Source organism: Exophiala mesophila (genome assembly GCF_000836275.1).
Source record: "Exophiala mesophila strain CBS 40295 unplaced genomic scaffold supercont1.7, whole genome shotgun sequence".
NCBI classification, from domain to species: domain Eukaryota; kingdom Fungi; phylum Ascomycota; class Eurotiomycetes; order Chaetothyriales; family Herpotrichiellaceae; genus Exophiala; species Exophiala mesophila.
Window position 1 is genome coordinate 573,909 of NW_015622510.1, and position 23,353 is coordinate 597,261.

General features: G+C 49.9%; 4 protein-coding genes across 4 annotated transcripts; 2 read left to right on the forward strand and 2 right to left on the reverse strand.

The window, feature by feature from the left end:
* Nucleotides 1–4,844: 4,844 nt before the first annotated feature.
* PV10_09147 (uncharacterized protein) lies at nucleotides 4,845–6,549 on the forward strand (the record flags this gene model as incomplete). The annotated part of the gene is made up of 6 exons (XM_016374260.1): nucleotides 4,845–5,201; nucleotides 5,361–5,486; nucleotides 5,633–5,714; nucleotides 5,838–5,944; nucleotides 6,028–6,311; nucleotides 6,426–6,549. The coding sequence occupies 6 exons, from the start codon at nucleotides 4,845–4,847 to the stop codon at nucleotides 6,547–6,549; spliced, it is 1,080 nt and encodes a 359-aa protein (XP_016219804.1).
* PV10_09148 (uncharacterized protein) lies at nucleotides 5,667–8,925 on the reverse strand (the record flags this gene model as incomplete). The annotated part of the gene is made up of 5 exons (XM_016374261.1): nucleotides 5,667–7,724; nucleotides 7,801–7,957; nucleotides 8,073–8,668; nucleotides 8,707–8,873; nucleotides 8,901–8,925. 5 exons carry the CDS (start codon nucleotides 8,923–8,925, stop codon nucleotides 6,699–6,701), a joined length of 1,971 nt encoding a protein of 656 aa, XP_016219805.1. The 3' UTR covers nucleotides 5,667–6,698.
* An 877-nt stretch (nucleotides 8,926–9,802) lies between these two features.
* Nucleotides 9,803–10,873, reverse strand: PV10_09149 (uncharacterized protein; the record flags this gene model as incomplete). Its single annotated transcript, XM_016374262.1, has 1 exon — nucleotides 9,803–10,873. The coding sequence occupies one exon, from the start codon at nucleotides 10,871–10,873 to the stop codon at nucleotides 9,803–9,805; it is 1,071 nt and encodes a 356-aa protein (XP_016219806.1).
* Nucleotides 10,874–19,267: 8,394 nt separating this feature from the next.
* On the forward strand, nucleotides 19,268–19,966 carry PV10_09150 (uncharacterized protein; the record flags this gene model as incomplete). Its single annotated transcript, XM_016374263.1, has 1 exon — nucleotides 19,268–19,966. One exon carries the CDS (start codon nucleotides 19,268–19,270, stop codon nucleotides 19,964–19,966), a length of 699 nt encoding a protein of 232 aa, XP_016219807.1.
* Between the last annotated feature and the right edge of the window lie 3,387 nt (nucleotides 19,967–23,353).

Sequence of the window (23,353 nt, forward strand, 5' to 3'; positions counted from 1 at the left end):
TCTCGTTGCAATCTCCACCCTGAGGTATCATAACTATGCACAAGTTCGGCACTATTGTCCGAGAAGACGAGATCTCTGCTAGCTAAACTTCATCCTTCTCATCACTGTTGAAAGTGCTAGTCGTCAGAGTGCCAAAGATGATACCTAGGCATGATTGGTGGGTTAGACCCGAGATGCCGTTAAAGTTTGTCCCTGGTAGCCGAGGATAAGAGAGCTAAAGTTCACTGTCCCCATGCGTCCGACGGCATACAATGCCCCTTTCTGAGTCTAGGCGCTTGATGATATCCAAACGAGATGATAGGCGTGTACCGTACCCCGGATTGACTCTATAAAATTCCCCAGGTACCCCAAAAAGCTGGGGTGTCTTGCGACTACAACCAGTGATAATTCGTTGCATAATCCAAGGTCTGTTCATCGAAAGACATGGCTCGTGCAGAAGATGATACACAGAAAGTGGGGGATGAGGTCTACGTTGAGGACAGTATCGTTCAGGAACGCACCGAGGGTGCTGACGAAGACTTCAACCATGTCGAAGGAGAGATCTGGACTGGCATTAACAAGCAGACTATCTTGGCCTTTTTCGTAAGACTCCAGCATATCAGTCAAAATGAACTGTGCTGACTCCTTATGCAGGCAATATGTACTCAGCTAAGTGCTTACGAAATGGCGCTGCTAATACCCGCCGTTTCCATCTCTTATATCAATGCAGATCTCGGCCCAAGTCCATCAGCGTCATGGATCAACATCACCTGGACTCTGGGGGCAGCCATTATGGTGAGCATCGGCGGGCGACTCAGTGACATTTTTGGTCGCCGCCACTTTATGCTGTGCGGAGGCATCATCTCATTCCTCGGTACCATTGTTGGAGCGACTGGCCAGAGTATTGGACAGATGATTGGAGCTGGAGTCATGTTCGGCATCGGTTCCGGCTTCCAGGAAATGGGATTTGCCTGCATCATGGAGTTCATCCCAAACAAGTATCGTCTCACAGCACTTGGTTTGTTGACTTATCTTGGTCTCTTCACTCAGGAGTATCATCTGACTCATGTGCTAGGTCTGTATGGAACAAGTGCCATCATGTGTCTATTCTCGCCACTGATCGCCTATGCTTTCATTGCACATACCGCCATTGGCTGGAGAGGTGCATACTGGTTCATGTGTGGCTTCCACGCATTTGGCCTGGTATGCATGTTCCTCTGGTACAAACCTCCCTCGTTCGAAACAAAGCACAAGAATGACAGCGTGTCTAAATGGAAACTCGTCGCCGAAATGGACTATGTTGGATTGTTTCTCTTTACTGCTGGCTGCGTTTTGTTTCTCGTGGGCCTGAACTTTGGAGGCAGACAATATCCGTGGAAACATGCGGCCGTGATAGCACCCATCATAGTGGGATTCAGTCTCCTGGTACTGCTATTCTTTTGGATTTTCTACGCCGATCTGAAATATCCTTTCCTACCTCCTAAGCTGTTCAGGCAGTGGCGCGGGTACGTCGGGCCTTTCCCTGTTTGTGCCAAAGCTGACGTGTGAGGCTAAAGGTACAACGTTCTTGTCATCGTTGGCTTCTGCTGCGGCATGCTCTACTACAGTATGCAGGTCATCTGGCCACGCCAGTCTTCGTTACTCTACGTTCCCGCAAACGAGCCCATCCTGAGAGGCGTGTATGCAAACTTGACTCTTTTTGGCACTTGGGGTAAGTTGCAGCATTCCAGAACTCGGAAAATCCTGACTGAATCCTCTGACTCTATGGGCAGTGTCTTTAATCTCTGTATGGGTTGTTTGTGCCAGATTTGGCCATGAAAAATACCAGATCCTGTTTTTCATCTGTCTACAAACCGCTTTTGTTGGCTCGTTATCCACACTCGACATTGGGCAGAACGGAAAAGCCATTGCATTGGTCTTCCTGATGTCGTGCGTCATTAATCAGCCTCTATATATGTTGTTCAGTATGGTGTCCCTCAATCTTGATGACCAAGCAGATATGTAAGAGTTACCCGGCGCTAAAAGCCCCATACCCTGACTTCAAACACTAATTTTGGAATCTTCAGGGGCGTCGCCATTGGAGCGATTTCGACCTTCCGTCTTCTCGGCGGCGCAGTGGCAACTGCCATCTATTCTTCTATCGTGGACAATCAGTTCGCGCACAACTTGCCTGGTCGAGTACGGCAAGCCATCGCTGGGACGGACTTCGACACGGCCAATCTTCGGTTGCTGATCGAAGCCGCTGCTTCCAATACCGCCGCCGCATACGCTAGAGTGCCGGAGATCAGTCAAGAGATTATCTCTCTCGCCCAAATAGCGGTGAAACAAGCCTACGTCCAGGCTTTCAAGATAGTCTATTACACAGCATTGGGCTTTGCTGTTTTGGCCATCATCAGTGCGCTCTGCGTTTCTGATATTGATCCAGCCAAGAAGAACTTTGATAAGGCTGTCCACTTGGAAAATGAGAAGGGTAAGGAGGTGACTGTGGAATCTAAGGCGAATTTTTGTCCTCATGGGACATCATCGCGATAGATAGGTATGGCGAGGCTCAGAGAATTTGATATGGCTCCGAAGCCCCCAGGGGCTGCTCAGGTGGAAAGCTGCGGTCGCGGTGATACCCATCAGACATAGGAATAGGTTAGTGTGAGGCGATTCTCAGCTTATGTTAATTGAAACAGAGCTGCGTTGCCAAGTTTGGCAGCAGGGTCACGTCATGGAAGCAGTATTTATATGTTACAAGCTATTAGGTTGCTGATATCTGCGATTCTAGAAGCGTAAGCATTACATTTCGTGGACCACGCTAGAGGCCATTTGGAAGACATTCTTACGCCAGACAGGCAAATAACTTCGAACAGGTCGCAGCTGACTGGCTTAATGATTGACATTCATCAATGATGATCCTTGCGGTCTCTGGTCCGAACATTGCTCCTGCTTCTTCTTTGAACCTTGTCTCAACCGCTACTCGACCCTCAAGCCAGGGTACGTCTGGAAGTGAGTCTGACATGATTTCTCCATTCTTGAGACGAATTTCAATCTTACACGGCTGTCTGCCGTTCGTAAGATGGTCATCGAAAGTCGCGTTCGCCTCGACGTCGCAACGCTGGGTAACTTGATGTAGGTCCGTGTTGCCATATTGTTGATAGAGGTGTTCATCCACACGGCCGAACAAAAGCGCTGCCGACACAGCGTATTGTAAGCTCATTTTCGTCTGCTGGACCTTTTGAAACGGACCGATATAGTTACAGCCAGGGTATTCCTTGGCCGCAGTGGTGGTGATGATCTTAACATTCTCAATCAAGTTGGCCGACCCTTTCAGCTTGCCATGCATGCGCATTGCGGTGGCCATTGGCGTCTGTACGAAGTTGCAGCCAGCGACAGGCTTGAATCTAGCACTCATGATCCCCGTTCCGAGATTTGACGTGAATAACCATCTTCTAAACCATGAGCAGGCTTCAGAAGCCGATGTCGTGTATGCTTGAAACAGTCCGTCTTTACCCTCTAGGGCCGTGTCACTGCTGTACATGCCCACCTGGGCGAGATCATAGCTCGTCACACCGTTGCGGCTTGCTGCTCCCATGTGTGTGTTGATCTCCATTCCTCCTGCCCATGGCCACTCATTCAATCCGGCCGCCATATTTGCCGCGAATCCGAGTGCGCTGGCCGCAGTCGTAGTAGTCAACCTCGGGTCGCTTGATCCTGCTATTCCAGCACTGGCTGCCGCGAAAGCTCCGATGATCCCACTCGGGCGGAAATGTGGGTTGAACGTACCACTGGCCCGCAAGGACGAGCCCAGTAGCTCGGCCATTTCGTATCCTGCCACGATTGCCTTGAGCAACTGTTCGCCATTCCAGTTGTCTCGTTGGGCAAATGCGATGGCAGCAGGAATCACCATTACTCCAATGTGAGAACCAGCAGACAAGTGCATATCGTCTCGAATGATACTGTTTGACCCTGGTTAATAGATTGTTGTTCATGTATGGGAGTTAGGGATGTCCGAATGCTTTCATGACTGAACATCACGCACCTGTGGGCTATCGAAGCATTGGCAAAGGCAGCCGTTTCAGCGGAGACGAGCTCAGGAAGCCCAATGACCTGAGCTGTCCCGCCCCAGGGGCTCGATATTTTTGCCCATTGCAGGAGAGAGTTACTCCAAGGTGAAGAAAGCCCAGAGATGAGAGCACCAAGACAATCAATGAGGCAGAGAGTAGCCTTCTCGCGCACCACAGGATCAAGGTCATGGTCACGGATCTGTTGGAGCCTTATGGCGGCCAGATATGTCAACGGCTGGGCTGATGCATGAACGAAGCTACTCTGTCGCTCTGTATGCTCCGGAGCCATGTTGGAACCAGTCTTACCAGATGACAGAATTGAAGAGAGGTGGTTTGTGCTTCTGTTCTTGAAGACCCTCTTCAAATGCATAACCCGCCTGGAAATCATCGAAATTCTAAGAGGCTTCTTTTGCACTGGATCATTAACTCTAAACGCACTCCCAAGGGATTTCTGCAATGCTTCGGAGCCACCAGAGGCATCTCGGCATCTCGGCAATCGCCCTGGCATCCTGAATTTGGATCATTGCGACAACAAGAAACGCGCAATCAACGACGGCAACGTTCTTGCTTACTTGGTGACATACACTGATCGATGCATACATAGCTCGTATTGAAGGAATCGTTTAAATTTCAATTCAAATCTAACGTGTAGACTTGGATTCCATACCACCGTCCGTTAGAAAATATGATAAATATCCTCAAAAGGGCATTGTTGTGACTGCTCCAGAGGCCTTCATACGCATAGTAGCGAGAGTGGTTGTAGGACAAGTCCGGAAAATTGAGGAATAACGCCATCAACTGACCGAAGGTACAACAATGTCGCATCGCATTCTCCTAACGGGCGCTTCGGGTTACCTTGGGGGCACGCTGCTAGCACGATGGAGTCGGCACCATCTCCCACCTTACTCAAGATTATACGCGGCCGTGCGGACAGAACAACAAGTGAATGCCTTAAGGAACCACTATTCGGCCATGGATAGTGGCGCTGAAGTCGCGCCTCTGATTCTCGACAATATAAAAGACCAAGCTGTGGTGCGCGACCTGATCGTCAGCCATGAAATCACGATCGTTCTGTTTCTGATTGATGCGTTCGAGGTAGGGGCACAATGCTGCTTCATTCGTGCCCTCGCCGAAGTCAAATCGATGACAGGACGGGAGGTGCATTTCTTACATGTACGTTGAGATATGCAATTAATCGTTGTTGCCCCTCGCACGGTCCAAAGCGGAGTTGAGGCAACGTGCTCTCAAGGATGCGGACACTGTTAACGAATCAGTCGAGATTGTGCTGACATTTCGCGCCTGGCCCGTTCGGGCATGCGACATACGAAACAGACTAGTGGAGCTAAAGTGTTCTCGAGTCACGCTGGCGCCCCGACAGATCGGCTGCTGTTTGATGACGAGGAAGATCTCTACAAGATCCAAAAGGAACAGGTCCCCAATATCCCGCCTGTGCAGACGGTATGTAACGCAGTAAAGGGCTTGAGCTCGATGTCCCTACAACGACTCTTGAAGAACATTTGCGGATGTAAGCTGATACTAAGTCTGACGGCTGGTGGTGGCCCCTTACTCAGGGTGCCACATCGCCCACAGCTGTTACTCCGAAGGCGATCAACACAAACAACACCATCATCGAGTTATGCGAGTCATTGGATGTCAAAGGCTACATCTTTGTACCGTGTATCGTTTGTAAGTCTTGCACCGTCATCTTTCTTGCCCACGGGGACTTTACAGGCTCCTCTTGAAATCTGAGACTATTGCTGCACTCTTAAACATGGTTCCACTGACCCACACTCTTGAGTTTGAACGTAGATGGCGAGGGTGAGGGGTTTGGAAATCCGATTTCTATTCAGACAGTAGCGATTGTGAGCGCGGCGCAGGAAGCGGGACGGGTGTATAGCGTGGATTCCGGCAAACCGGTTTGTCATACCCTTCATCAGAAACCCCTGGTATTGACTAGGTGGACATGGCACTGACATATTGGTATGTGGTTCTCCCACAGACATGGCCTGTCTGCCATGTTTTAGACAATACCGCTCTCTATCTGGCGATAGTCAATTCGATCCTAACAGGGAAGAACTCGGACCAGAAGAAATGCCGATACTACCTAGCTGCCAGTGGCACCATTGCTTGGGTAGATCTCTACCGGGCTATCGGGGAGGCGCTGACCAAACGAGGTGTTATTTCTGACAACGTCGTGGAGCAAGCTGATGAGGATGCCATGGACCGAATGGCAAAGGGGCTTAAGACTCCGAGGGAACTGGTTGCATTGCAGCTCGGAGGAGCGTAAGTCTTCCTTTACTCTGAACGAGTTGACCCGAGAGATATCCATTGCGGCATGACAGATCTCTGGAAATGGATTACCAAGACTGACACTTCAATTTGACCTTACAGATGTAGGCTCACGGCAAGAAGTGGTGAGAAGCTGGGGTGGAAACCGCAATTCGGTCCAACCCACATTCTGCAGACGGCAGATGACGAGGTGGAGAGAATTCTGGCTTATCAGAGGAGCAGAGATCAGTAGATTGTGTATAGAGATCCCATACGTAGATAAACAAAGAGATCTCGTGGGTCAGGCAGTTGGTCTATTTCGTATCAAGCTTCGCCCGGAAAATTCGATCCGAGGTGATGTATGGACTGGTTGTTGGTCGCCTGCTGGGGTGAAATGGGCTCTCAATTGAAACCCACAGAACCATCAGATAAGATAGCTGGCCACCAGAGCGAGGATAGATTCTCCAGTGACGGATCCAAGGCAACGTTCGGCTCGTTAAAGAGGTCTTGAAATTGCAGGGCTGAGTCGCTGAGCCATGACGTTGCCCCCCACAGGTCGCCTTGCTTTTCTTCTAATAGGGTGGCTGCAAGGCTAGAGGTTCTAGCACTGATGCCGGGGAAGAAGCTATGCCAGTCGATACCATGATACCAGTCAAGATCCCGCAGCGGAGTACTGACATTGTCCTTTGCAGAGTGGGCGACGTTTTGGTGAGAGTTGACAGCGTCTTTGTTGGGACGGGTGCGTCCTAGGTTCTCAAACACACGCAGACGATCGAAACCCTGGACGAAAATGTCGGTCGATGGCCACAGAGATGCGAGCTCATTCAGAGCAACTTTGAGTGTACGAATATCTTCAGCCCCGCACTCGGCGAGTTGGTCCAGGCGTTGCGTGTGCAGAAGTGCTACAATGGCAACCCCGACGTACCAGCAGGCGATGGCGCCGAGAAAGCGGATCTCGCCCCGGGCAAGGAGATCCTTGAAAATGCGAGTGGTGCAGGATGCCGATAGAACTGCAGCAGCGTAGGCTTCTGGTAAGGCTTGGGATGGGTTCTGAGACGACCAACTCAGGTGTAGGATGGTCACAATGGTGAGGTAGGGTAAATGTAGAGCCAGGATGTCCCGGTCGAACTTTCGAGTGCGATCTGAAGTATCTGGCAAACGAAGCCTTGGAGGAAGATTCTGAACCCACTGGACAAGTTCCTCAGCCAGAGGAGTTGGAAAGGATGGTGGGCTTGATTGGCGAGAAATGTGTTGACCGACACGGCCGACAACGGTGCAGAGGCGAACCCATTGGATAAAGACGTCTGCGCGTCCGTCTTCAATCTCGGACGGGGTGAAATCCTCTAAAGATGGCTCGCGAACGTTGCAATCTGCCGGGTCAATTGTGACAGGCCGTCCTTGACAGGTGCTCGTCAATCGCTCTCGGGCCTATGGCAATGAGTCAGTTTTTGGTTCCCAATGGTAGCATCATACATTCTAATTGACAAGGTGAATGAGGCCATACGAAGAGTGTCCACCAGATTCTTCTCCGCTGCCCTTGCATGGCCGGACCACCGACATCTTCTAGTTTTCTTGGTTCGCGGTGTAAGCCGACCTGTTGAGCATATTTGATGGCAACACCAGTCCACCACCAAGCGGCGTCCTTGTGTACAAGTGAAGGGCTGTCCTGATGTCAGAGACTTGGGCAACATTTGAAAGAGTCAGGTGTTTGGATGGCTGGTCAAGGAAGCATGTCTGAAAAGCTGACGCCTCGGACAAACCTGGAGACTGACTTACCCCCTCGGAGCCCACCAATAGAACAGCATTATAGCCTGCAAACATGTAATGGGATTATTCTCTTCATCGGTGTAGAACAACAACTTGGCTCGATTGTAATAATCTGCAGCTTTGGCGTGCTGAATCAGTGGTGGACGGACCTGAGTTCCTAACAAAGCCAATGCGTTGACCAAGAGACGCGAAGGGTGCACGTCTAGGTCAGACCAGAAGCGGTCGGCGTGGAATACAGGACACCAAGTCCAACAATAGTCGAAGTAGGTCTCGGCAAAGCTTTGTTGCAGTTCGAGCGGTGGTAGATCTGCATCGACGGATAATGCTGAATGTGTATTATTGGTGCATGGGTCACTTTCTGCGATTCTGCGAGTGTCCAGCTCGAAGATCTTCAGGATCCCAGTGTCGCCTAGATAGCTCACCGCTGAATGGGAGGCAGTAGGGGTTGCGGTTGAGGCCTTTTTAGTTGGAGCGCTTTGAGGGGTAAAGGCTGCAGAGGCGGTGGCCTGGGGGGATCCCTCTTGTCCCGGAAGCGAACTAGAGACCACATTTGGCCGGGAGGTCTGGTTTGTCGGAGGTATGTTGAGGTCACCAAAAGGTACTGTCTGTGACCGCGGGTGAAAATTTGTGGATTGGGAGGTACCCTGCTCAACAAGCGGGTCGAGCTCCGAGTGAAAGATTGCTGGCTGGTGGAAGAAGTCTTCCGACGCAGGGAACAATGGCGGATATGAGGGATGATTTCCTCTCGAGGAGCTGGAATCAACTTGAGAGGTGTCGCCAGTTTTCCTTCGCCTTTTTGGAGCCCTCTGCCTGTTCTGTATTAATTGGACTGCTCACCAGGAGCGCAAGAGTCTGTCCACATACTCGCAGAGACTAGAGGACTCAACACAGTTCCGGCAGCTGGAAAGGCCCTGACGAGTGCGGGTCTCGAGATCGCATCTCAACTGGAACTAGTATTAGCGGACGGGACTCGGTCAAATGGTGGGCTGGGAATCACAGACCTTGCGTTTGTGGCACTGGAGGCAAACAACCCTCGCTCGCAGCTTTCGAGGTCTGGGGGAAGACAGACCCAAAGTTATCATCTCCTCTGACTTGATGCTGTGGGTGAGGTATGTGATGATGGATCTTTGTGCAGGAGGTTCCAGAAGAGGCGACGTCGACTAGGTAGCTGGGCTTCAACCGAGAAAGAAACATTGCTTAGGACGAGAACCTACGCATTAAGTACTAGTAGGCAGGTTAGTACCTAGGTACTTAGCTGGTCGGGTGGGGATGTTGAAGCAAGCTCAAGCATGAAGGGCGAGCGGGGGGGAGATGGAGGGGGGGAGATGGGCCCTCGGGCCCAGGGTAGACGGTGGACAGAGAGAACGGGGTAACAGGCCGGGGACTCGGGTACTTTTTCTTGGTCGACAACCTAAAGTAACTGTACCGGGGGTCTTCAAGTGGCCCCTCGGCGCCCCCGAAACCCCTTCAAAAGGCCGAGGAAGCGGCCGAGGGGGCCTAATCACGTACCGAATTCCTCAATCCATTGGCCAGCAGGCCAACTTTGTATAGTACCTAGTACCTACCTACCCATGGAGCACCTTAACAGGCTCTAAGTAAGGTACTAACTTACTATGTGCAGTAGCTACCTAGGTAGCAAACGGCCTGCTCTTCACCCTGTGGAAAAAGTACATATCTACCTACCTGAGACCAATTGTCAACTTTGCAGACCCCTATGATCGTCCTGCTTCTACACTGTACTACAAACAAAGCTCTCTGAGATCATCAATTACCTTCTTCTCCACCTGGATCCAACCCCTGTTCCTGGCGTCTCTTCTGTTGCGACAACTTCCCTCATATGGCATTCGCGCCGCATCATACCCCGGTAGCATCTTGGTCTCCCTGATGGCTTGCGCAAACTTTTCAGCATTCTCTTTGACATGTGCGATAGGTTGAAGAATCTGAGGGTCAAAGGCGATAACCAGGTATCCAAAGCCCGACATCATTGGAGTGGGCTCTGAGCTGCCGGCGGCAATGCCCAGCAACTGCACCATCATGGCTAAACCGCTCCCTTTGTGACCGCCCGAGGCTGTCAATGCACCATGTAGCGCCTTCAAAGGATCAGTAGTGAAGTTGCCTTCGGCGTCGAATGCCGCTCCTTCAGGAAGGCCAGCATGTAGTCTCTCCGCGAGCTTGACTTGCGCATACATGATATTGCTGGTGCCAATATCCCAAATGATGGGCTGGTCTACGTCGTTGGTTGGAAAGCCGATGCAGAACGGGTTTGTGCAGAATTTTCGTTCATATCCACCGTATGGGGCAACGATGCGCGATCCATTTGAAGCAATCAAGACGATCAAGTCCTCACGCGTGGCCATCTCGGCGTAGTATGCGAGGTTGCCTGAGTACCACAGATCGTGGGCTCCGACTACCGAAACACCAACCGTCTTTGCCTTTTCCACTGCAATGCGTGTAGCTTCATATGCGACCAGATTACCCACTGAGTTGTGTCCATCCAGATGGGCATAGGTCGGTCCGGATCGTGTCACCTCGATTGTTCCGTGTGCTTCCTGTCCTGAGACTTTCAAATGCTCGATGATGCTAAGTGCACGTGCCAGTCCAGCAAAGGGGTGACCACGCAATTCGGCGTCTACCAAGTGGTCGGTGATGATCCATGCCTGTTCTTTGGTGTAGCCAGCCTTTTGCAACGCTGTTTGGCATAAATGAGTGCCGTCTGAGATGCCTATTTTGATTTCCCTGATACCTCTCTCTGCAGCACCCTCGTTTTGTTGCGTCGATTGAGGGCCCTGTTGTGTAGAGACGTTAGTCATTTCGACCAAGATTGACGTTATAGAGCGGGTCCTTTTCACAGAGCGAGTGTATGGTTCCTCGATATCAGGACCCTTGTCCTCGAGTACTGCGGTATACTTATCGGACAGATTCTGTCGCTATGTACAGGTGGTTTCCTCTTCATCGTTTAGACCTTTCTTTCTAGCTCTTAGAAACTCTACTTGATTCTCAACAGTTGTAGTCCATTTACCTCCTCCTTTCATGGCACTTTGCCCAGCCAGCGGCAGTCGGTTCCAGCTTCCAGCCCTGTCTGGTGTGGAAGAGTAATATTCAGATGGGGAATCTGGCAGATCCAATGTCCCTCCGATACCAGAGCCTATTGGCCATGCTTGAGCCGAAATACCGAAATACCGAAATACCGAGCCATGTCGTCGCGGGGTACGTGGCCCTTGAGCTGTAACAAGCAACCCATCTGCACGAGACACTCATCCGGACTAGTTTACGGGGGAAGCACTGAGTACATCTCATCAACTCTAGTGTCCTGGTCGATCAGTATCTCCAATGGGCTCTGCCAAGCATAGAATCCAACGACAGCTGGCTCACAGGCGAGACGCTTTGCTATCCACCAAATTATATTACTGACCTTTACACGCCTTTTTGGGCGGACCTTTTCGAGGGACAGCACCCCTTTGCAGAGTCTTCAAGCTTAGTCTCGGGCCAGAAATCCTTGAGAGACCCAGTCAAAACCAGATATGATGACTAATAATGCCGATGGTGACCGTAATGTCACCAAACCCGCCTTGAATATTCCAGCCTCGTCTTCTACCGTCTCAGTCAAAATCATTGATATTTCCACTATAGCCAACGTTCCAATGAACGCCTTAGTCACACCACAGGTGTCTGGTATTGAGGTGGCGGAGGATGCTCCCTCCTACTCCTTCTTGATCGAGCATCCTTCCGGCCAAAAGGTATTATTCGACCTGGGGATCAGGAAGGACTGGCATAATTTAGCCCCCGCCATCGTGGAGCGCTTCAAGAAAGTCGGCCATCGACCCATGGCGAAGAAGAATGTTTCCGAGCTTCTGGACGAGTCAGGGATCGGAAAGGATAGCATTCAGGCAGTGATTTGGAGGTAAGTGACAACGCCCGTCCCCTTGATGTGAGACGCCTGGACCGGCTTTGACAAGACTAGCCACTCCCACTGGGATCACGTCGGCGATATGTCCACATTCGGCCCTGGTGTCGACTTGGTTGTTGGTCCCGGGTTCACAGATTATTTCCTCAAAGACGAAAGTGGAAATTCTGCTTTGGGCGGAGTTCTACCAAGTGACGTAGAGTGCGTATGAACTGATCCCACTCGGTTTCCACTGGTTATTCTAACTTCTGTGCTAGAGGTCGCAGGGTCCGAGAAATCAACTTTACCAAAGGCCCCAACGTCACTAAGATTGGCCAGTTTTCAGCGCACGACTTTTTCGGGGATGGGTCTTTCTATCTTCTTGACAGTCCTGGCCACTGCGTGGCACATTTGTGTGCCCTTGTACGGACGACGACGAGTCCGGACACGTTTGTTTTTTTGGGTGGTGATGCCGCCCATCACTGTGGTGAGATACGTCCCTCGGTATACTCTCCCTTGCCCAGATCGATGCCGCTGCCAGATGCAAAAGGACATATTGTCCCCACCTGCCCTGGGTCTTGGTATGAAGACTTACAGCTCTCCCGGAACCGAGACCCAAAGGGTCCGTTGTGGCAGCCATCGTTTGGACATGATATGGAACAGACTATGATCACGCTGGGGCACGTGCAGGAATACGACGGCGATGAGAGCGTCTTCATCATCTTAGCGCATGATCCCAGTTTGAGGGCCCCCGATGTTCCCTTTTTCCCTTCGCCGGTCAATGACTGGAAGGACAGAGGGTTAAGCCAGAAGTACAAGTGGGCTTGGGTGGCCACTATCATGGCAGGAATGAAGGTACAGGAGGAAAAAAAGTAACTATTTGGGCAGAGGCAGTGCCCCATGATTCATTTGTCTCCACTGTAAATGAATGAAGTCGAGATGACAGGATCTAGGCTTCCTTCCCTTTGTCTCGTTTCGAGATGCTGTTGCAAATACAATGGAACTCCTCTTTGCGCTACTCAATTCAGTCCTCCAATGAACCACTGTAATCCTCATTTACTTCCTGCTTTTGCTTCTGACTAGCACATACATGGACTTCCAGAAATGCCGGGTTTCCCATATCGGCAATATACTGCAGATGAAGAACGATGCAAAAGCCCAAATGAACGCTATGACAATGTAGAACGTGAAAAATCCCTTCGAGTAAACATACTCCGAGAGAAACATAGGTACTGGAATGATGAAGTCCATGGAGACCGACAATACGATCGACAGCGTGAGTGCCATAACGAAAGTCCGGTGGAGAGCTTTGGGATTTTCCATTGCAGCGAGGTCCTCAAGCTCCTCTGAATCCATCGTCCTTATCTCAGCGATAGCATCATCACTGCTATCATTAGGGCTGGCATTCTTCTCGTGAGGGTCAAGATCAGAAGACTTGGCCACATTGTCAGGAGCTGATGCGGTCTCCTTCGGCTCAGGCCCCACTTCTGACTGCTCGATGGTGGCCGGATTGGAAGAGTTGGAATGATGCGGTGCGTTGATACTCCGGGTAACTTCCCAATTGAATGGTGTCTTGTCTGGTTTGGCGAAGGAAATGATGAGACTAGTAGTCATTCCCACCAGAAATCCAGCCATGTTTCCTGCAAGAGTCGGATACATTTCTCCTGTAGTGGCGACAGTGATTTCGCCGAAATAGGCTCTGGCTGTTACCAACCAGGACGTCAGTCCTGCTGATAGCCCGACTAGCGGGGCTATGATCACCGCCGCCTTTGTCTGACCACGCCATGTGATGGAAAAGGCTGCTGGCATAACGCCGCCTCCAATTAGAAGACCCATGACCAGGAACAACCAGCCAAGGTTAATACCAAGGACGTTCCAAATGCAGGCCCAGAGTGACATCCATGCTGCACAAACTGCCACCATCATATGCGAGACTTTGATGAGATCTTGTGGAGTGGCGGACGGTTTGACATATGTCTTGTACACATCAAATGTCAAGATTGAGGAGACAGCAATGAGTTCTGATGCTGCTGCTGATGTTACCGCAAGGAAAAGGGTGATCAGCAATGCAATAGACCCGCTTTGACCAGCAACGGCGGCGGCTCCAAATGCCGAGGACAAGCCTGCTGATACTTCAGTGGGAGACATTCCATTAGGGTATGTCGGAAATGAGGGATCATCAGTCAATGCCACCGCCGTGAGGCCCAGGGTTGAAGCGAATCCAAAAGGTATGGCATACCAGGCAAATCCACCCATAATATAGCCTGGAACCGCAGCTGTTGGGCGACTTGCAATGGCACGTTGCCAGTATCCTTGATCCAGAAAGACTGTGCCCATGCCTGAGCAAAGCTGAATGACGCCAAAGATCAGGCCAAAGTTTGACTTCAAGGTTAAGTAGGACCCGTCTTTGTTGCCTGAGACAGGACGACTTTCCGCGGCCTCAACCAATAGGTCATATAGGCGGCCTGGCGAGCCAATCAATGAGCTATGGGTGAATACCTGTGCAATGGAATCTTAGCTTCGGATCAAAAATTTGGAAGAGCAAACAACATACTTCGAACATGAAATATAAAATGATCACCATCACGATCAGAGTGTGTGAGTAGTCGCAAATGAAACTTGCACGCAAACCGCCGATGATGACATAGGCAGCGACACCCAGTGGAATCAACCAGACAGCTGCGTAGACATTCATCCCAGTCAGGCTAGTCACCACAGCACTTCCACCTAGTAAAAGCTGGCTTGCTACCAGGGTATTGGTCATCAGACCAAAGAACACAAAGATGACATGAGCCACCCTTCCATATCGGGCACCGATGATCTCCAGGTACGTGTGGCAGCGTGGGGCGTTCTGCTTCACCTTACAGGCAAGAACCGAAAACATGAAGATCTGAACTGTAGCTCCGGCTGCGTACCAGAATGGGCCCGAGACACCGTACTGATAGGTGACCGTAGAAGACTGGAGGAGGGTTGCCGCCCACGTCCATGCCGAGACCGTTCCACATGCGATCAATCCGGACTTTATGCTGCGACTGGCAGTATTAAACTCTTCGCTCATCATCGAGTTGTATTTCGTGTAGCGATTCTGAGAAGATTAGCCCTGGTCTGCGCCACGTTGGATGACACCGACTTGCCTGAAGGTATGTCACTCCCAGCATGAACAAGGCAAAGAATGCACCAATCCCTATCACGACGCCATATCCTGTAGCCTGGGGCAAGATAGGAAGCACAGACTCGGTATCTGCCATGTTTGACGATCGGATTGAGTCTTTGGGTCCTCTGAATTGACTTCAGGTTGGGAAGAAAGCTTTGATGGTTACTGAAATCAAGTGCTTTGCCGGACATGTATATAGACTCGAGAGGGCGTTGGTGATATCAGGCGCTGGTAAATATCACGACGATTACGAGCCTACATCTAGTCGGACGTTCTTGCTGTTATCTCACTATGAAGTTCTTATGGGGCTTTAACTATTCCAAGCGATCGCCGTGCTCCAATTTTGATAACAAGCGAGTGGTGTGGCCTGGACTACTTCACCAAAGCAGATTATTAATGAACAATATCCGATATCTCGACTCTTCTTTCTATGCAATGGCAAAGTTTGCCTTCTACAGCCTACAGGTGCATGCGTAAACATCTTGCTAACTACTTACACAGAGCGCTCGGGTATTTTGAACCCACAGTTCAACGTCCCTTTGCCACCATGAGTATTTACCCACTTTGGACGATACATCGCAGATTCTAGGTGAAGACGTCCTTGCTCTACTTTCAGGCCACTCTGTATAAGTGTTAAGCTAGTAGAAACATTGAGGACATTCCAAACATGAAGTTTTGTAAACATCAGACATTATGCAGCTGATAATGCTCACTGAGTGCGTTATTCAAACGACAAAAGTTGATCAGTGAGAGGACACTAAGGGTGTGTAGAGAGTCTCACGATACTCCGGTACCATAGTGACTAGATTGCCCATATTCGGTATCCCACCGACACTTTCCGGCGGAATAGAAGACGGAATGGTTGGACAGGCTTGGGAAAGGTAATAAATGTCACGTGACAGTATCTTAGATCGCCAACAACCATTATGTAGGGCACGTTCCTTTACATGCACCCCAGACGCGTCGACTTCTAGATAAACCTGCAACTCCTCAAACATATGGAATGCATTGTGTCCACAGCATTATGGCTAGATAAGCCTGTAAGGGTAATATCGCCGTAGATCTCCTGTCACACCTTCTGATAGCCGTTAACATTGCACCAACCAATGCCCGATTTCATGTAGAAGCATTGAAGGCACTCGTCTGGCTTCTATTCTATTTTACGAAGTATCCTCGCAGACGTCGCAAGTGTCAGAAAAAAGGACATCATGTACCATTTTGTGGTACATGACAGGATATGACTAGTCGCTTATTCTATATCTGACAGCAAGGAGAGCCGTTCACGGGCGCTCTCCCAGTAGTAGGTCATATAGCCAGCATAAAAACAATAATAAGAAAATGCAGGATTGAGCCAGTACTGGCCCGCCTCACTTTGCACATCACAGCGATAACAGCATTGGCACAGGAATGATTTACATCATTAACTGGGGGGCTTCATTCTGAGACGCCTGGGTCCACACTGACCCTCCAACTAACGCAGTTCTCCGCTGCCACCAAGACGATAGCATATCGAGGATAGATTTCAGGGAAACCACGGGATGGCTTTATCGTAAATAAGCAGTGGTTAAATGTCTGTAGTGTCTATATAAGTAATAAGTTCGGATGTATTCTCGACATAGGGTTGCCCGTGCAGGTTGTCTCGTCGCTGTACTACATCTTGGCTCTGGAAGAAAGCAATGGGGTCTCGGTCTTTGACCATCACGATCGCTGGACGACTTGCGAAACCAGGATTCCGACCTTGGTTCGCAGGTGGAAGCCCAGTAACCCGAGGCTATGCGACAATTAGAAACGCTCCCTTATCCCAAAAGCTCACCATCAATGGCGATAGGCTCTGGTTAGCTACTATCAATAGATCTACAAGAGAATGTTCTAATGTTTTTTAGGAATGACATTCACTATACAGCCCAATGGAGTGGTCCTTCGCCAGGGGGTGTCAGTCGGCTCTGTGCAGACGAAAACGACAAAAAGGCCCGAGACTGGTTCAGAGACCAGGTCCTTGCTCTAGGCGCTGATTACAAGGTGCGGAAAGACTCCCGTACTCCCTGTTGAGCTGTTAATTCATGCAGGTCAATGCAACGGGAACCCAGTTTGCTCTTTTTGAGGGCAAGGATAAAAACATCCCACCAATTGCTATGGGCAGCCATCTTGATACTGTCGCTACTGGGGGCAGGTTTGACGGCCCACTCGGTGTAGGTCTACGATTGGACACCTCTACCATATTTCGATAGACTGACAAATCCTAGGTCATTGGAGGCCTGGAGGTTGTGCGCAGCATGAAAGAGCTCGGTATCAAATCACGGGCGCCTATCGTACTAATCAACTGGACCAATGAGGAAGGCGCCCGATTCTTCCCTTTGCTTGGATCCAGCATTGTATATGCCGGGCGCTCCACTATTGAGCATGCGCATGCAGCTGCATCAAATGATGCATCTGAAGTCACAATGGGATCCGAGTTGAAAAAGATTGGTTACGTTGGTGATGGCCCTAACACTTTCGAGGAGTTCCCAATTTCGGCGCATTTTGAAATACATTGCGAGCAGAATACAGACCTCGAAAAGGCTGGGAAGTCTGTTGGCTGGGTCGAAGGATGGGAGGGCATGACCTGGTACGATGTCCATTTCGAAGGTGAGGATGGTCATGCAAATACGTACAACATGAAAAGACGCAAGGATGCCCTCGTCGGAGCAGCTAAGGTTGTTGTGGAGCTGGAGAAATTGGCGTACGAAATGAAGGGCAGGACTACCGTCACGGGATTGCACAGTCGCCCTTGGGGAGCTTGCAATATCCAATCCACGACAAAGACCACGTTCTGCCTTATGCACAAAGATGGAGCCGAGCTTGAGAAGATGGGAGAGAAGATCATGGAAAAGGTCCACAGTATTGCCTGGCAACATGGACTTGACGTTAAAACAGACCGAACGGTTCATCTCTTGCCTGGCAGCTTCTGGCCAGAAGCTATCGAATGCGTCAAACAAGCTTGCGGAGATAAAGGTATCGCGTCCAAGACGTTGACTGGCCACGACTCGACCATGACTACACTCTTGTGCCCCACTGCAATGATATTCGCCCGTGCTCGAGACGGCGTCAGTCACTCACCGAAGGAATGGACGGACAAGGATGATTGCGCCGACAGCGCTCTGGTATTGGGGCGAGCAGTTCTCAATTTTGATGACTATCTAGCTCAAAAAGCCTCATGAGAATGCGATGTTGCCGACCACGGTTTGGAGGGGGGTCTTGTTACCAGTCTGGGCAACTCCCACCATTTTTAATTCAATGACCGATGATTCCCAATGAGTACATCGCTTCAGGTCAAGAATGTGGCTGCTAAGCCACCCGGAAGGTAGAACCATTATTTTTTTGTTGTGATGGATAATAGTCATCCGGACTCAGCTCGCTCCCCAGCCCTATTCGTCCTTTGCAACTACGATGATCGCACATCACTTTCCATGCCTTCATACCCAGACCTCTGAAAGTCAAAGGCCTAATTCTCATGTAGATGAGATGCGAAGCAATTCTAGCTGAATGTATGATTTTTGCAACTCTATCCAGGCAAGCTGAGACAAAGAGGAACCAATTAGCTTGACAAGACCCCGCCAAACCTCAGCATAACCCCAAAATTCCACCGTAAGCCTCCAAAGCTATTGCTTCTCCTTATATTGAATACGAGCGCTTGGGGATTCCCGAGGCTGAAACTCCCCTTCAAGCGACATCAATAGCCTTGGCAAACCATACTACCGCACCGAATACGAGTGCTCCGGAATCAAGACCAATCATGATCGCCAGTGGGAGCAAGAATTCCGAATACAGCGTCTATTTAAACTGGGCTGACATTAAGGTATGGGTGCTGAAAGCATGAACAGTAAGATGTAGACATCGTGACCCTCGATTCGCTGACGAGCTGTGCAAATAACACAATTAAGAAGAAAATACGGTCGCCAAGATTCTATACCCATGAGGCTGAATATATAATTACCATTATGCTGGACGCCATTGCTCGTATATTTGAAGCTGATTTTTTAAGATTAATATGTAGCAGCTGAAGGAAGCCCACCTTATCCAGGGATGTAATTGAGAGCATCCACAATGCCTATTTAATCGATCACCAAGTTCCCATTTTATACTTGAACCTAAACTCCTCAGACTATCCATCACCACCAGCGTTTCAACATGCATATGCACCATAGTATTATCTTCATAGGACTTGTCCTCCCTAATCTCGTTTACGGCGCCCCAGGCACGGGAGTCCAATCCCCGGACGGCCTTACTCTCCTACGCCGTGCTCTGCACAAGGCAAGAGCCCCACAATACGACGAATATGTCCCTTTCAAGATAAACGAAGACTACTGTCTTTGGATGCCCAAGGGAGACTGTTACATGAACAAAGCATTCGACTACATATGGGAGTATATGAAGTACGACCCTCCGAAGTACGATGAGTACGACTGGTATAAAGCCGATTACAAGGCGGATGAGGGCGTGTATGCTTCGGGCAAAGGTGCCTTGGACGAATATGAGGAAAACTTAATTTACCTCTACGACACCATCAACAACCATGCGGGGTATGATGAATATGACTACGACTATGAAGAGTATATCGACAACGCAGAGGACAAATATTGTGTTTGGTGGTACGAAGGAAAGTGTTGGACGAATGACGTGGTAAAGTATATTGATGGAATATGGAACAAAACAGACCCATACAAGAAACGAGAGGTCAAGAGGCAGGATAAGAGTGACTGGTCAGTCTACTCTACAAGCACGGGTATACAAAGTTGGTATGCAACTGCATGCTGGGACTTGATGGTCGCCATTAATAAGTATGGGCCACTGAAATATGAGTGGGAGTCGGATGACTATGATAATTAGGGACTTCCTGCGTTAGTACCTGAGCAAAGTTGTAGGGTGATACAATGATTCATAGGGAGTTATCTCTTAGGAATGCAATGGGAGTAGGCAGGCGAGGTAGCGTTAACTGTCTAGGTCAGGTGCTTTCTTTTTCTCACGGAAACTACTTGCTCAAGTCTCGAGGAATTGACGAGTAATACAATAGCTGGGGACCAGCTGAGAACATATCCCTTGAGATATGAAGGATTTTACTGGAAAAACTAGAGATTTCTACTGTTGCGAATTCAAGGAGGAAAACCTTGTGATATAGGTATATATAGGTTACACCTGTTACAGGGCGTTATTATTATATAGCTATTTAGGTAGTAATGTGGCCAAGAAGATTGGGACCCTTCCCTCCCCCATTCGCGCCGATCTAGATACCTGAACCATCCATGAGCCCTGCGCGGATCTTAGTTCGCCAAAACTTGTTGCAGCCTTAGTGAGGACGGGTGCTCAGGGGCTGATAATGACAGAGCAAGGCGAGAGAGCATCTAAGGGGTTTCTTTACATGTCCTCGCAGCATGCTACACATGTGTCTCATATCGAATGTCTACGCTGCTTGTAATCATGCATTCTATCTTCAGCAAACGTAGCGGCGAAGGGTTATTACAAGATTAATGGGTGATACCTATTAGCCTCTTGTGGGTTCCTTATCTCCCATGACCTCAGCATCCCTGCTCATTTTGGCGTCCGCGGTGTATCCGTTCTGACCCTCGAGAGAAGTGTGATCTGGGTGCAGAGCAGCCAGCCGCCTGGCATTCATCAACTCGGTATTGACCCGAGGACCTTCAAACTTCCCCTTCTTGCTGGTGAACCACAGGATCACCACGAAGGAGACCAGCCCAACGCAAACCACTAATACATAACTCATATTCTCCGGGTTCACAGGTAGGATTGTTGGGAAACAAGCCAAGATGTCCAAGAAGCACACCCAGAGCACCGCGATTGCGTTTATATACTTGCCCCACTTACCAAGATTGAAGTAGCGTTCAGGGAGGACATCGCGGCCTCTGTACAAAAGGATGGCCTGTGGAAGGACACAAGAGGTTTGGAGGAAGATAATTGCCGCATTGACCATGGCCGAAAAAGCAGTCGTGGAGCCGAGAAATATCAACCCATACAGCTATCCGTTTACTCAGCCATGATTCCAGATCAGGGGAGACAATGGAGATGACCAGACATACCGAGACACAGGTGCCGGTAAGAAGCATCGAGTTGGCAGGCATTCGGTAAGTCGGATGTATGCGCATCCACACCTGGGAAAGTGGAAGGACCCCGTCCCGCGAGACGGCCCACTGTGTGCGAGAGCAAGTTGTTCCTATCTTGCATTAGCGTAGGCGACAACTACCAGTCTTACCGTACGTACCAACTGCAACCAAACACCCAAAAAAGCAGAACGCCAATATGGCGAGTAAGACTGATGCAGCAGCATACGAACCGGTTGCTTGGTAGTATATCGAGATCAGAGGCAACCGGGGGGATTCGAGAATGCTGGAGAGGTCGGTGATTGAGTACAACAGCGAAGCCGCAAATGGGAATGATGTCAGAAGCCCCATGACTAATGGATAGATGATAACTTTGGGAACATTCCTCGACGGGTTGGTAATCTCTTCGCAGAGATGGGCCCCGCAATCGGTGCCCAGGTATCCATACACGGCGTTGCTGATCGACAACAAGAAGCAGAGCCCATAGTTTGACCATCCCGACGAGATAGTCGTGTCCGTGAAGATGAACGAGGCTGTAGCATGGTGTTTCCGAGCAGTGACAAACAGCGTGATGATGGTCGCTCCAAGGGTGCTGACCGATAGGACAAAAATCATCTGGTTGAAGTGGGGGAGCCGTTCGGAGGCAAAAACATTCATCGCCACGGACAGCCAAATCACTGCCACGTATATCAGGTATTGCTGCCAGTTCTGTGCTTCAAATTCAGGGTACCATAGAGCGACAATGGAAAGGATCATGTAGGAGACGAAGTTCGCGACAGATCCAGATGCCAGCCACCAGCCAATGATGCTCATCCATCCATTACTAAAATCTCCGCTGTCAGTGTATTCGTCTCACAGATAGATCTCGCCTCGCTCACAGAAAAGATGCGAACGCGCGATACTTGGGACTCGCCACCATGAACGACCAATAGTACTGCGCCCCAGCAACTGGAAACGCACTTGCCAGCTCCGCCATCCCTACAGAAAGGATCAAAGTCATGAGTCCGGCGACAGGGAGCGACCAAAGAGCCCCTGCGGTGGACGCTTGGGTTAGTCCATTCCCAAGCGACGCCCCGGTCCCTAGCCAAGTGCAGGTCAAGGTGAACGAAAGTGCGCCTAATGACCATTTGGAAAATCGACGTGGCATCGCCTGACTATAGCCAGCGGCCTCAAGCTCGAGGCTGTCCATTCGCGCATCGTCGATAGAGTCAGCGTGTCCCATGATGAGCGAAACAACAGGTGGTCGCTGTTTGATATGAATGATATTGAATCGTCAGTTGGAAAGCGTTTTCTGTGATTTCGAAGGCTACCTGCGGTCAAGACTCAGGTACATTGTACAGGGCAAATCTCACAACACGCTAGAAAGCCGCACGCCTTCGTGCGCAGTACAGGTTTCATAACTGCATTTGTAGGCATACTGATGTAAGATACCAGAGACGAGGTTCAGGCGTTCAACAAGCGTTGGAAATAGGGCGGTGAACTCTCATTTCCTAATGCAGAAAAAAACATTTTCATTGCTCAACTTAAAACCCTTCTCGATTGCCCTTTCTGGGAGATTTGGAGTTTAGTCGCCACTAGTTACACCCCTGATAAGATTAGGCTCTTCGAACTTGCAAAATTCCCTGATTAGGGCAATCAAAATGCTAGCATTCGCTTAACCTACCCTGTTTTCAAAATGCTCCCATGTCCAACAGCCAGGGTCTCACCAGGTCCAAGGCATCCGCAGCATCTCTCAAATGGACGGTAGCCGTCCAGGGGTTCCTTTTGAGGTGCATAAGACTGGTTGAAACGAACTGTTGTGGATGGAGCGGAAGAAAAGTTGGCGGCTTTCACGTAGCTCTGCAGACTCCTGACCCTCATTTACGACGAGCACCATTCCTGTACGAGAGATAACTCCCTATACCTTACGTAGTTTTACCATTCTTCCTTACACACTGTTGATCGTGGACTGTAACTATGCGCAAGATAGATAAGTGTTGAAAGGAGGCCCGAACTCAGGACGGCGGAGGTAGCCTCAGCTGTAAATCATTCTGGATTATCAAGCCTGCGGACATGTGACTTTCGCGTCGACTTAAAAGAACGCTTGGTGGATACAAGATTTGTGATCTATGGCAAGAGGCTTAGCGGGGCTGAATCTATGGTAAGGAAGCTTGGGGTTAGG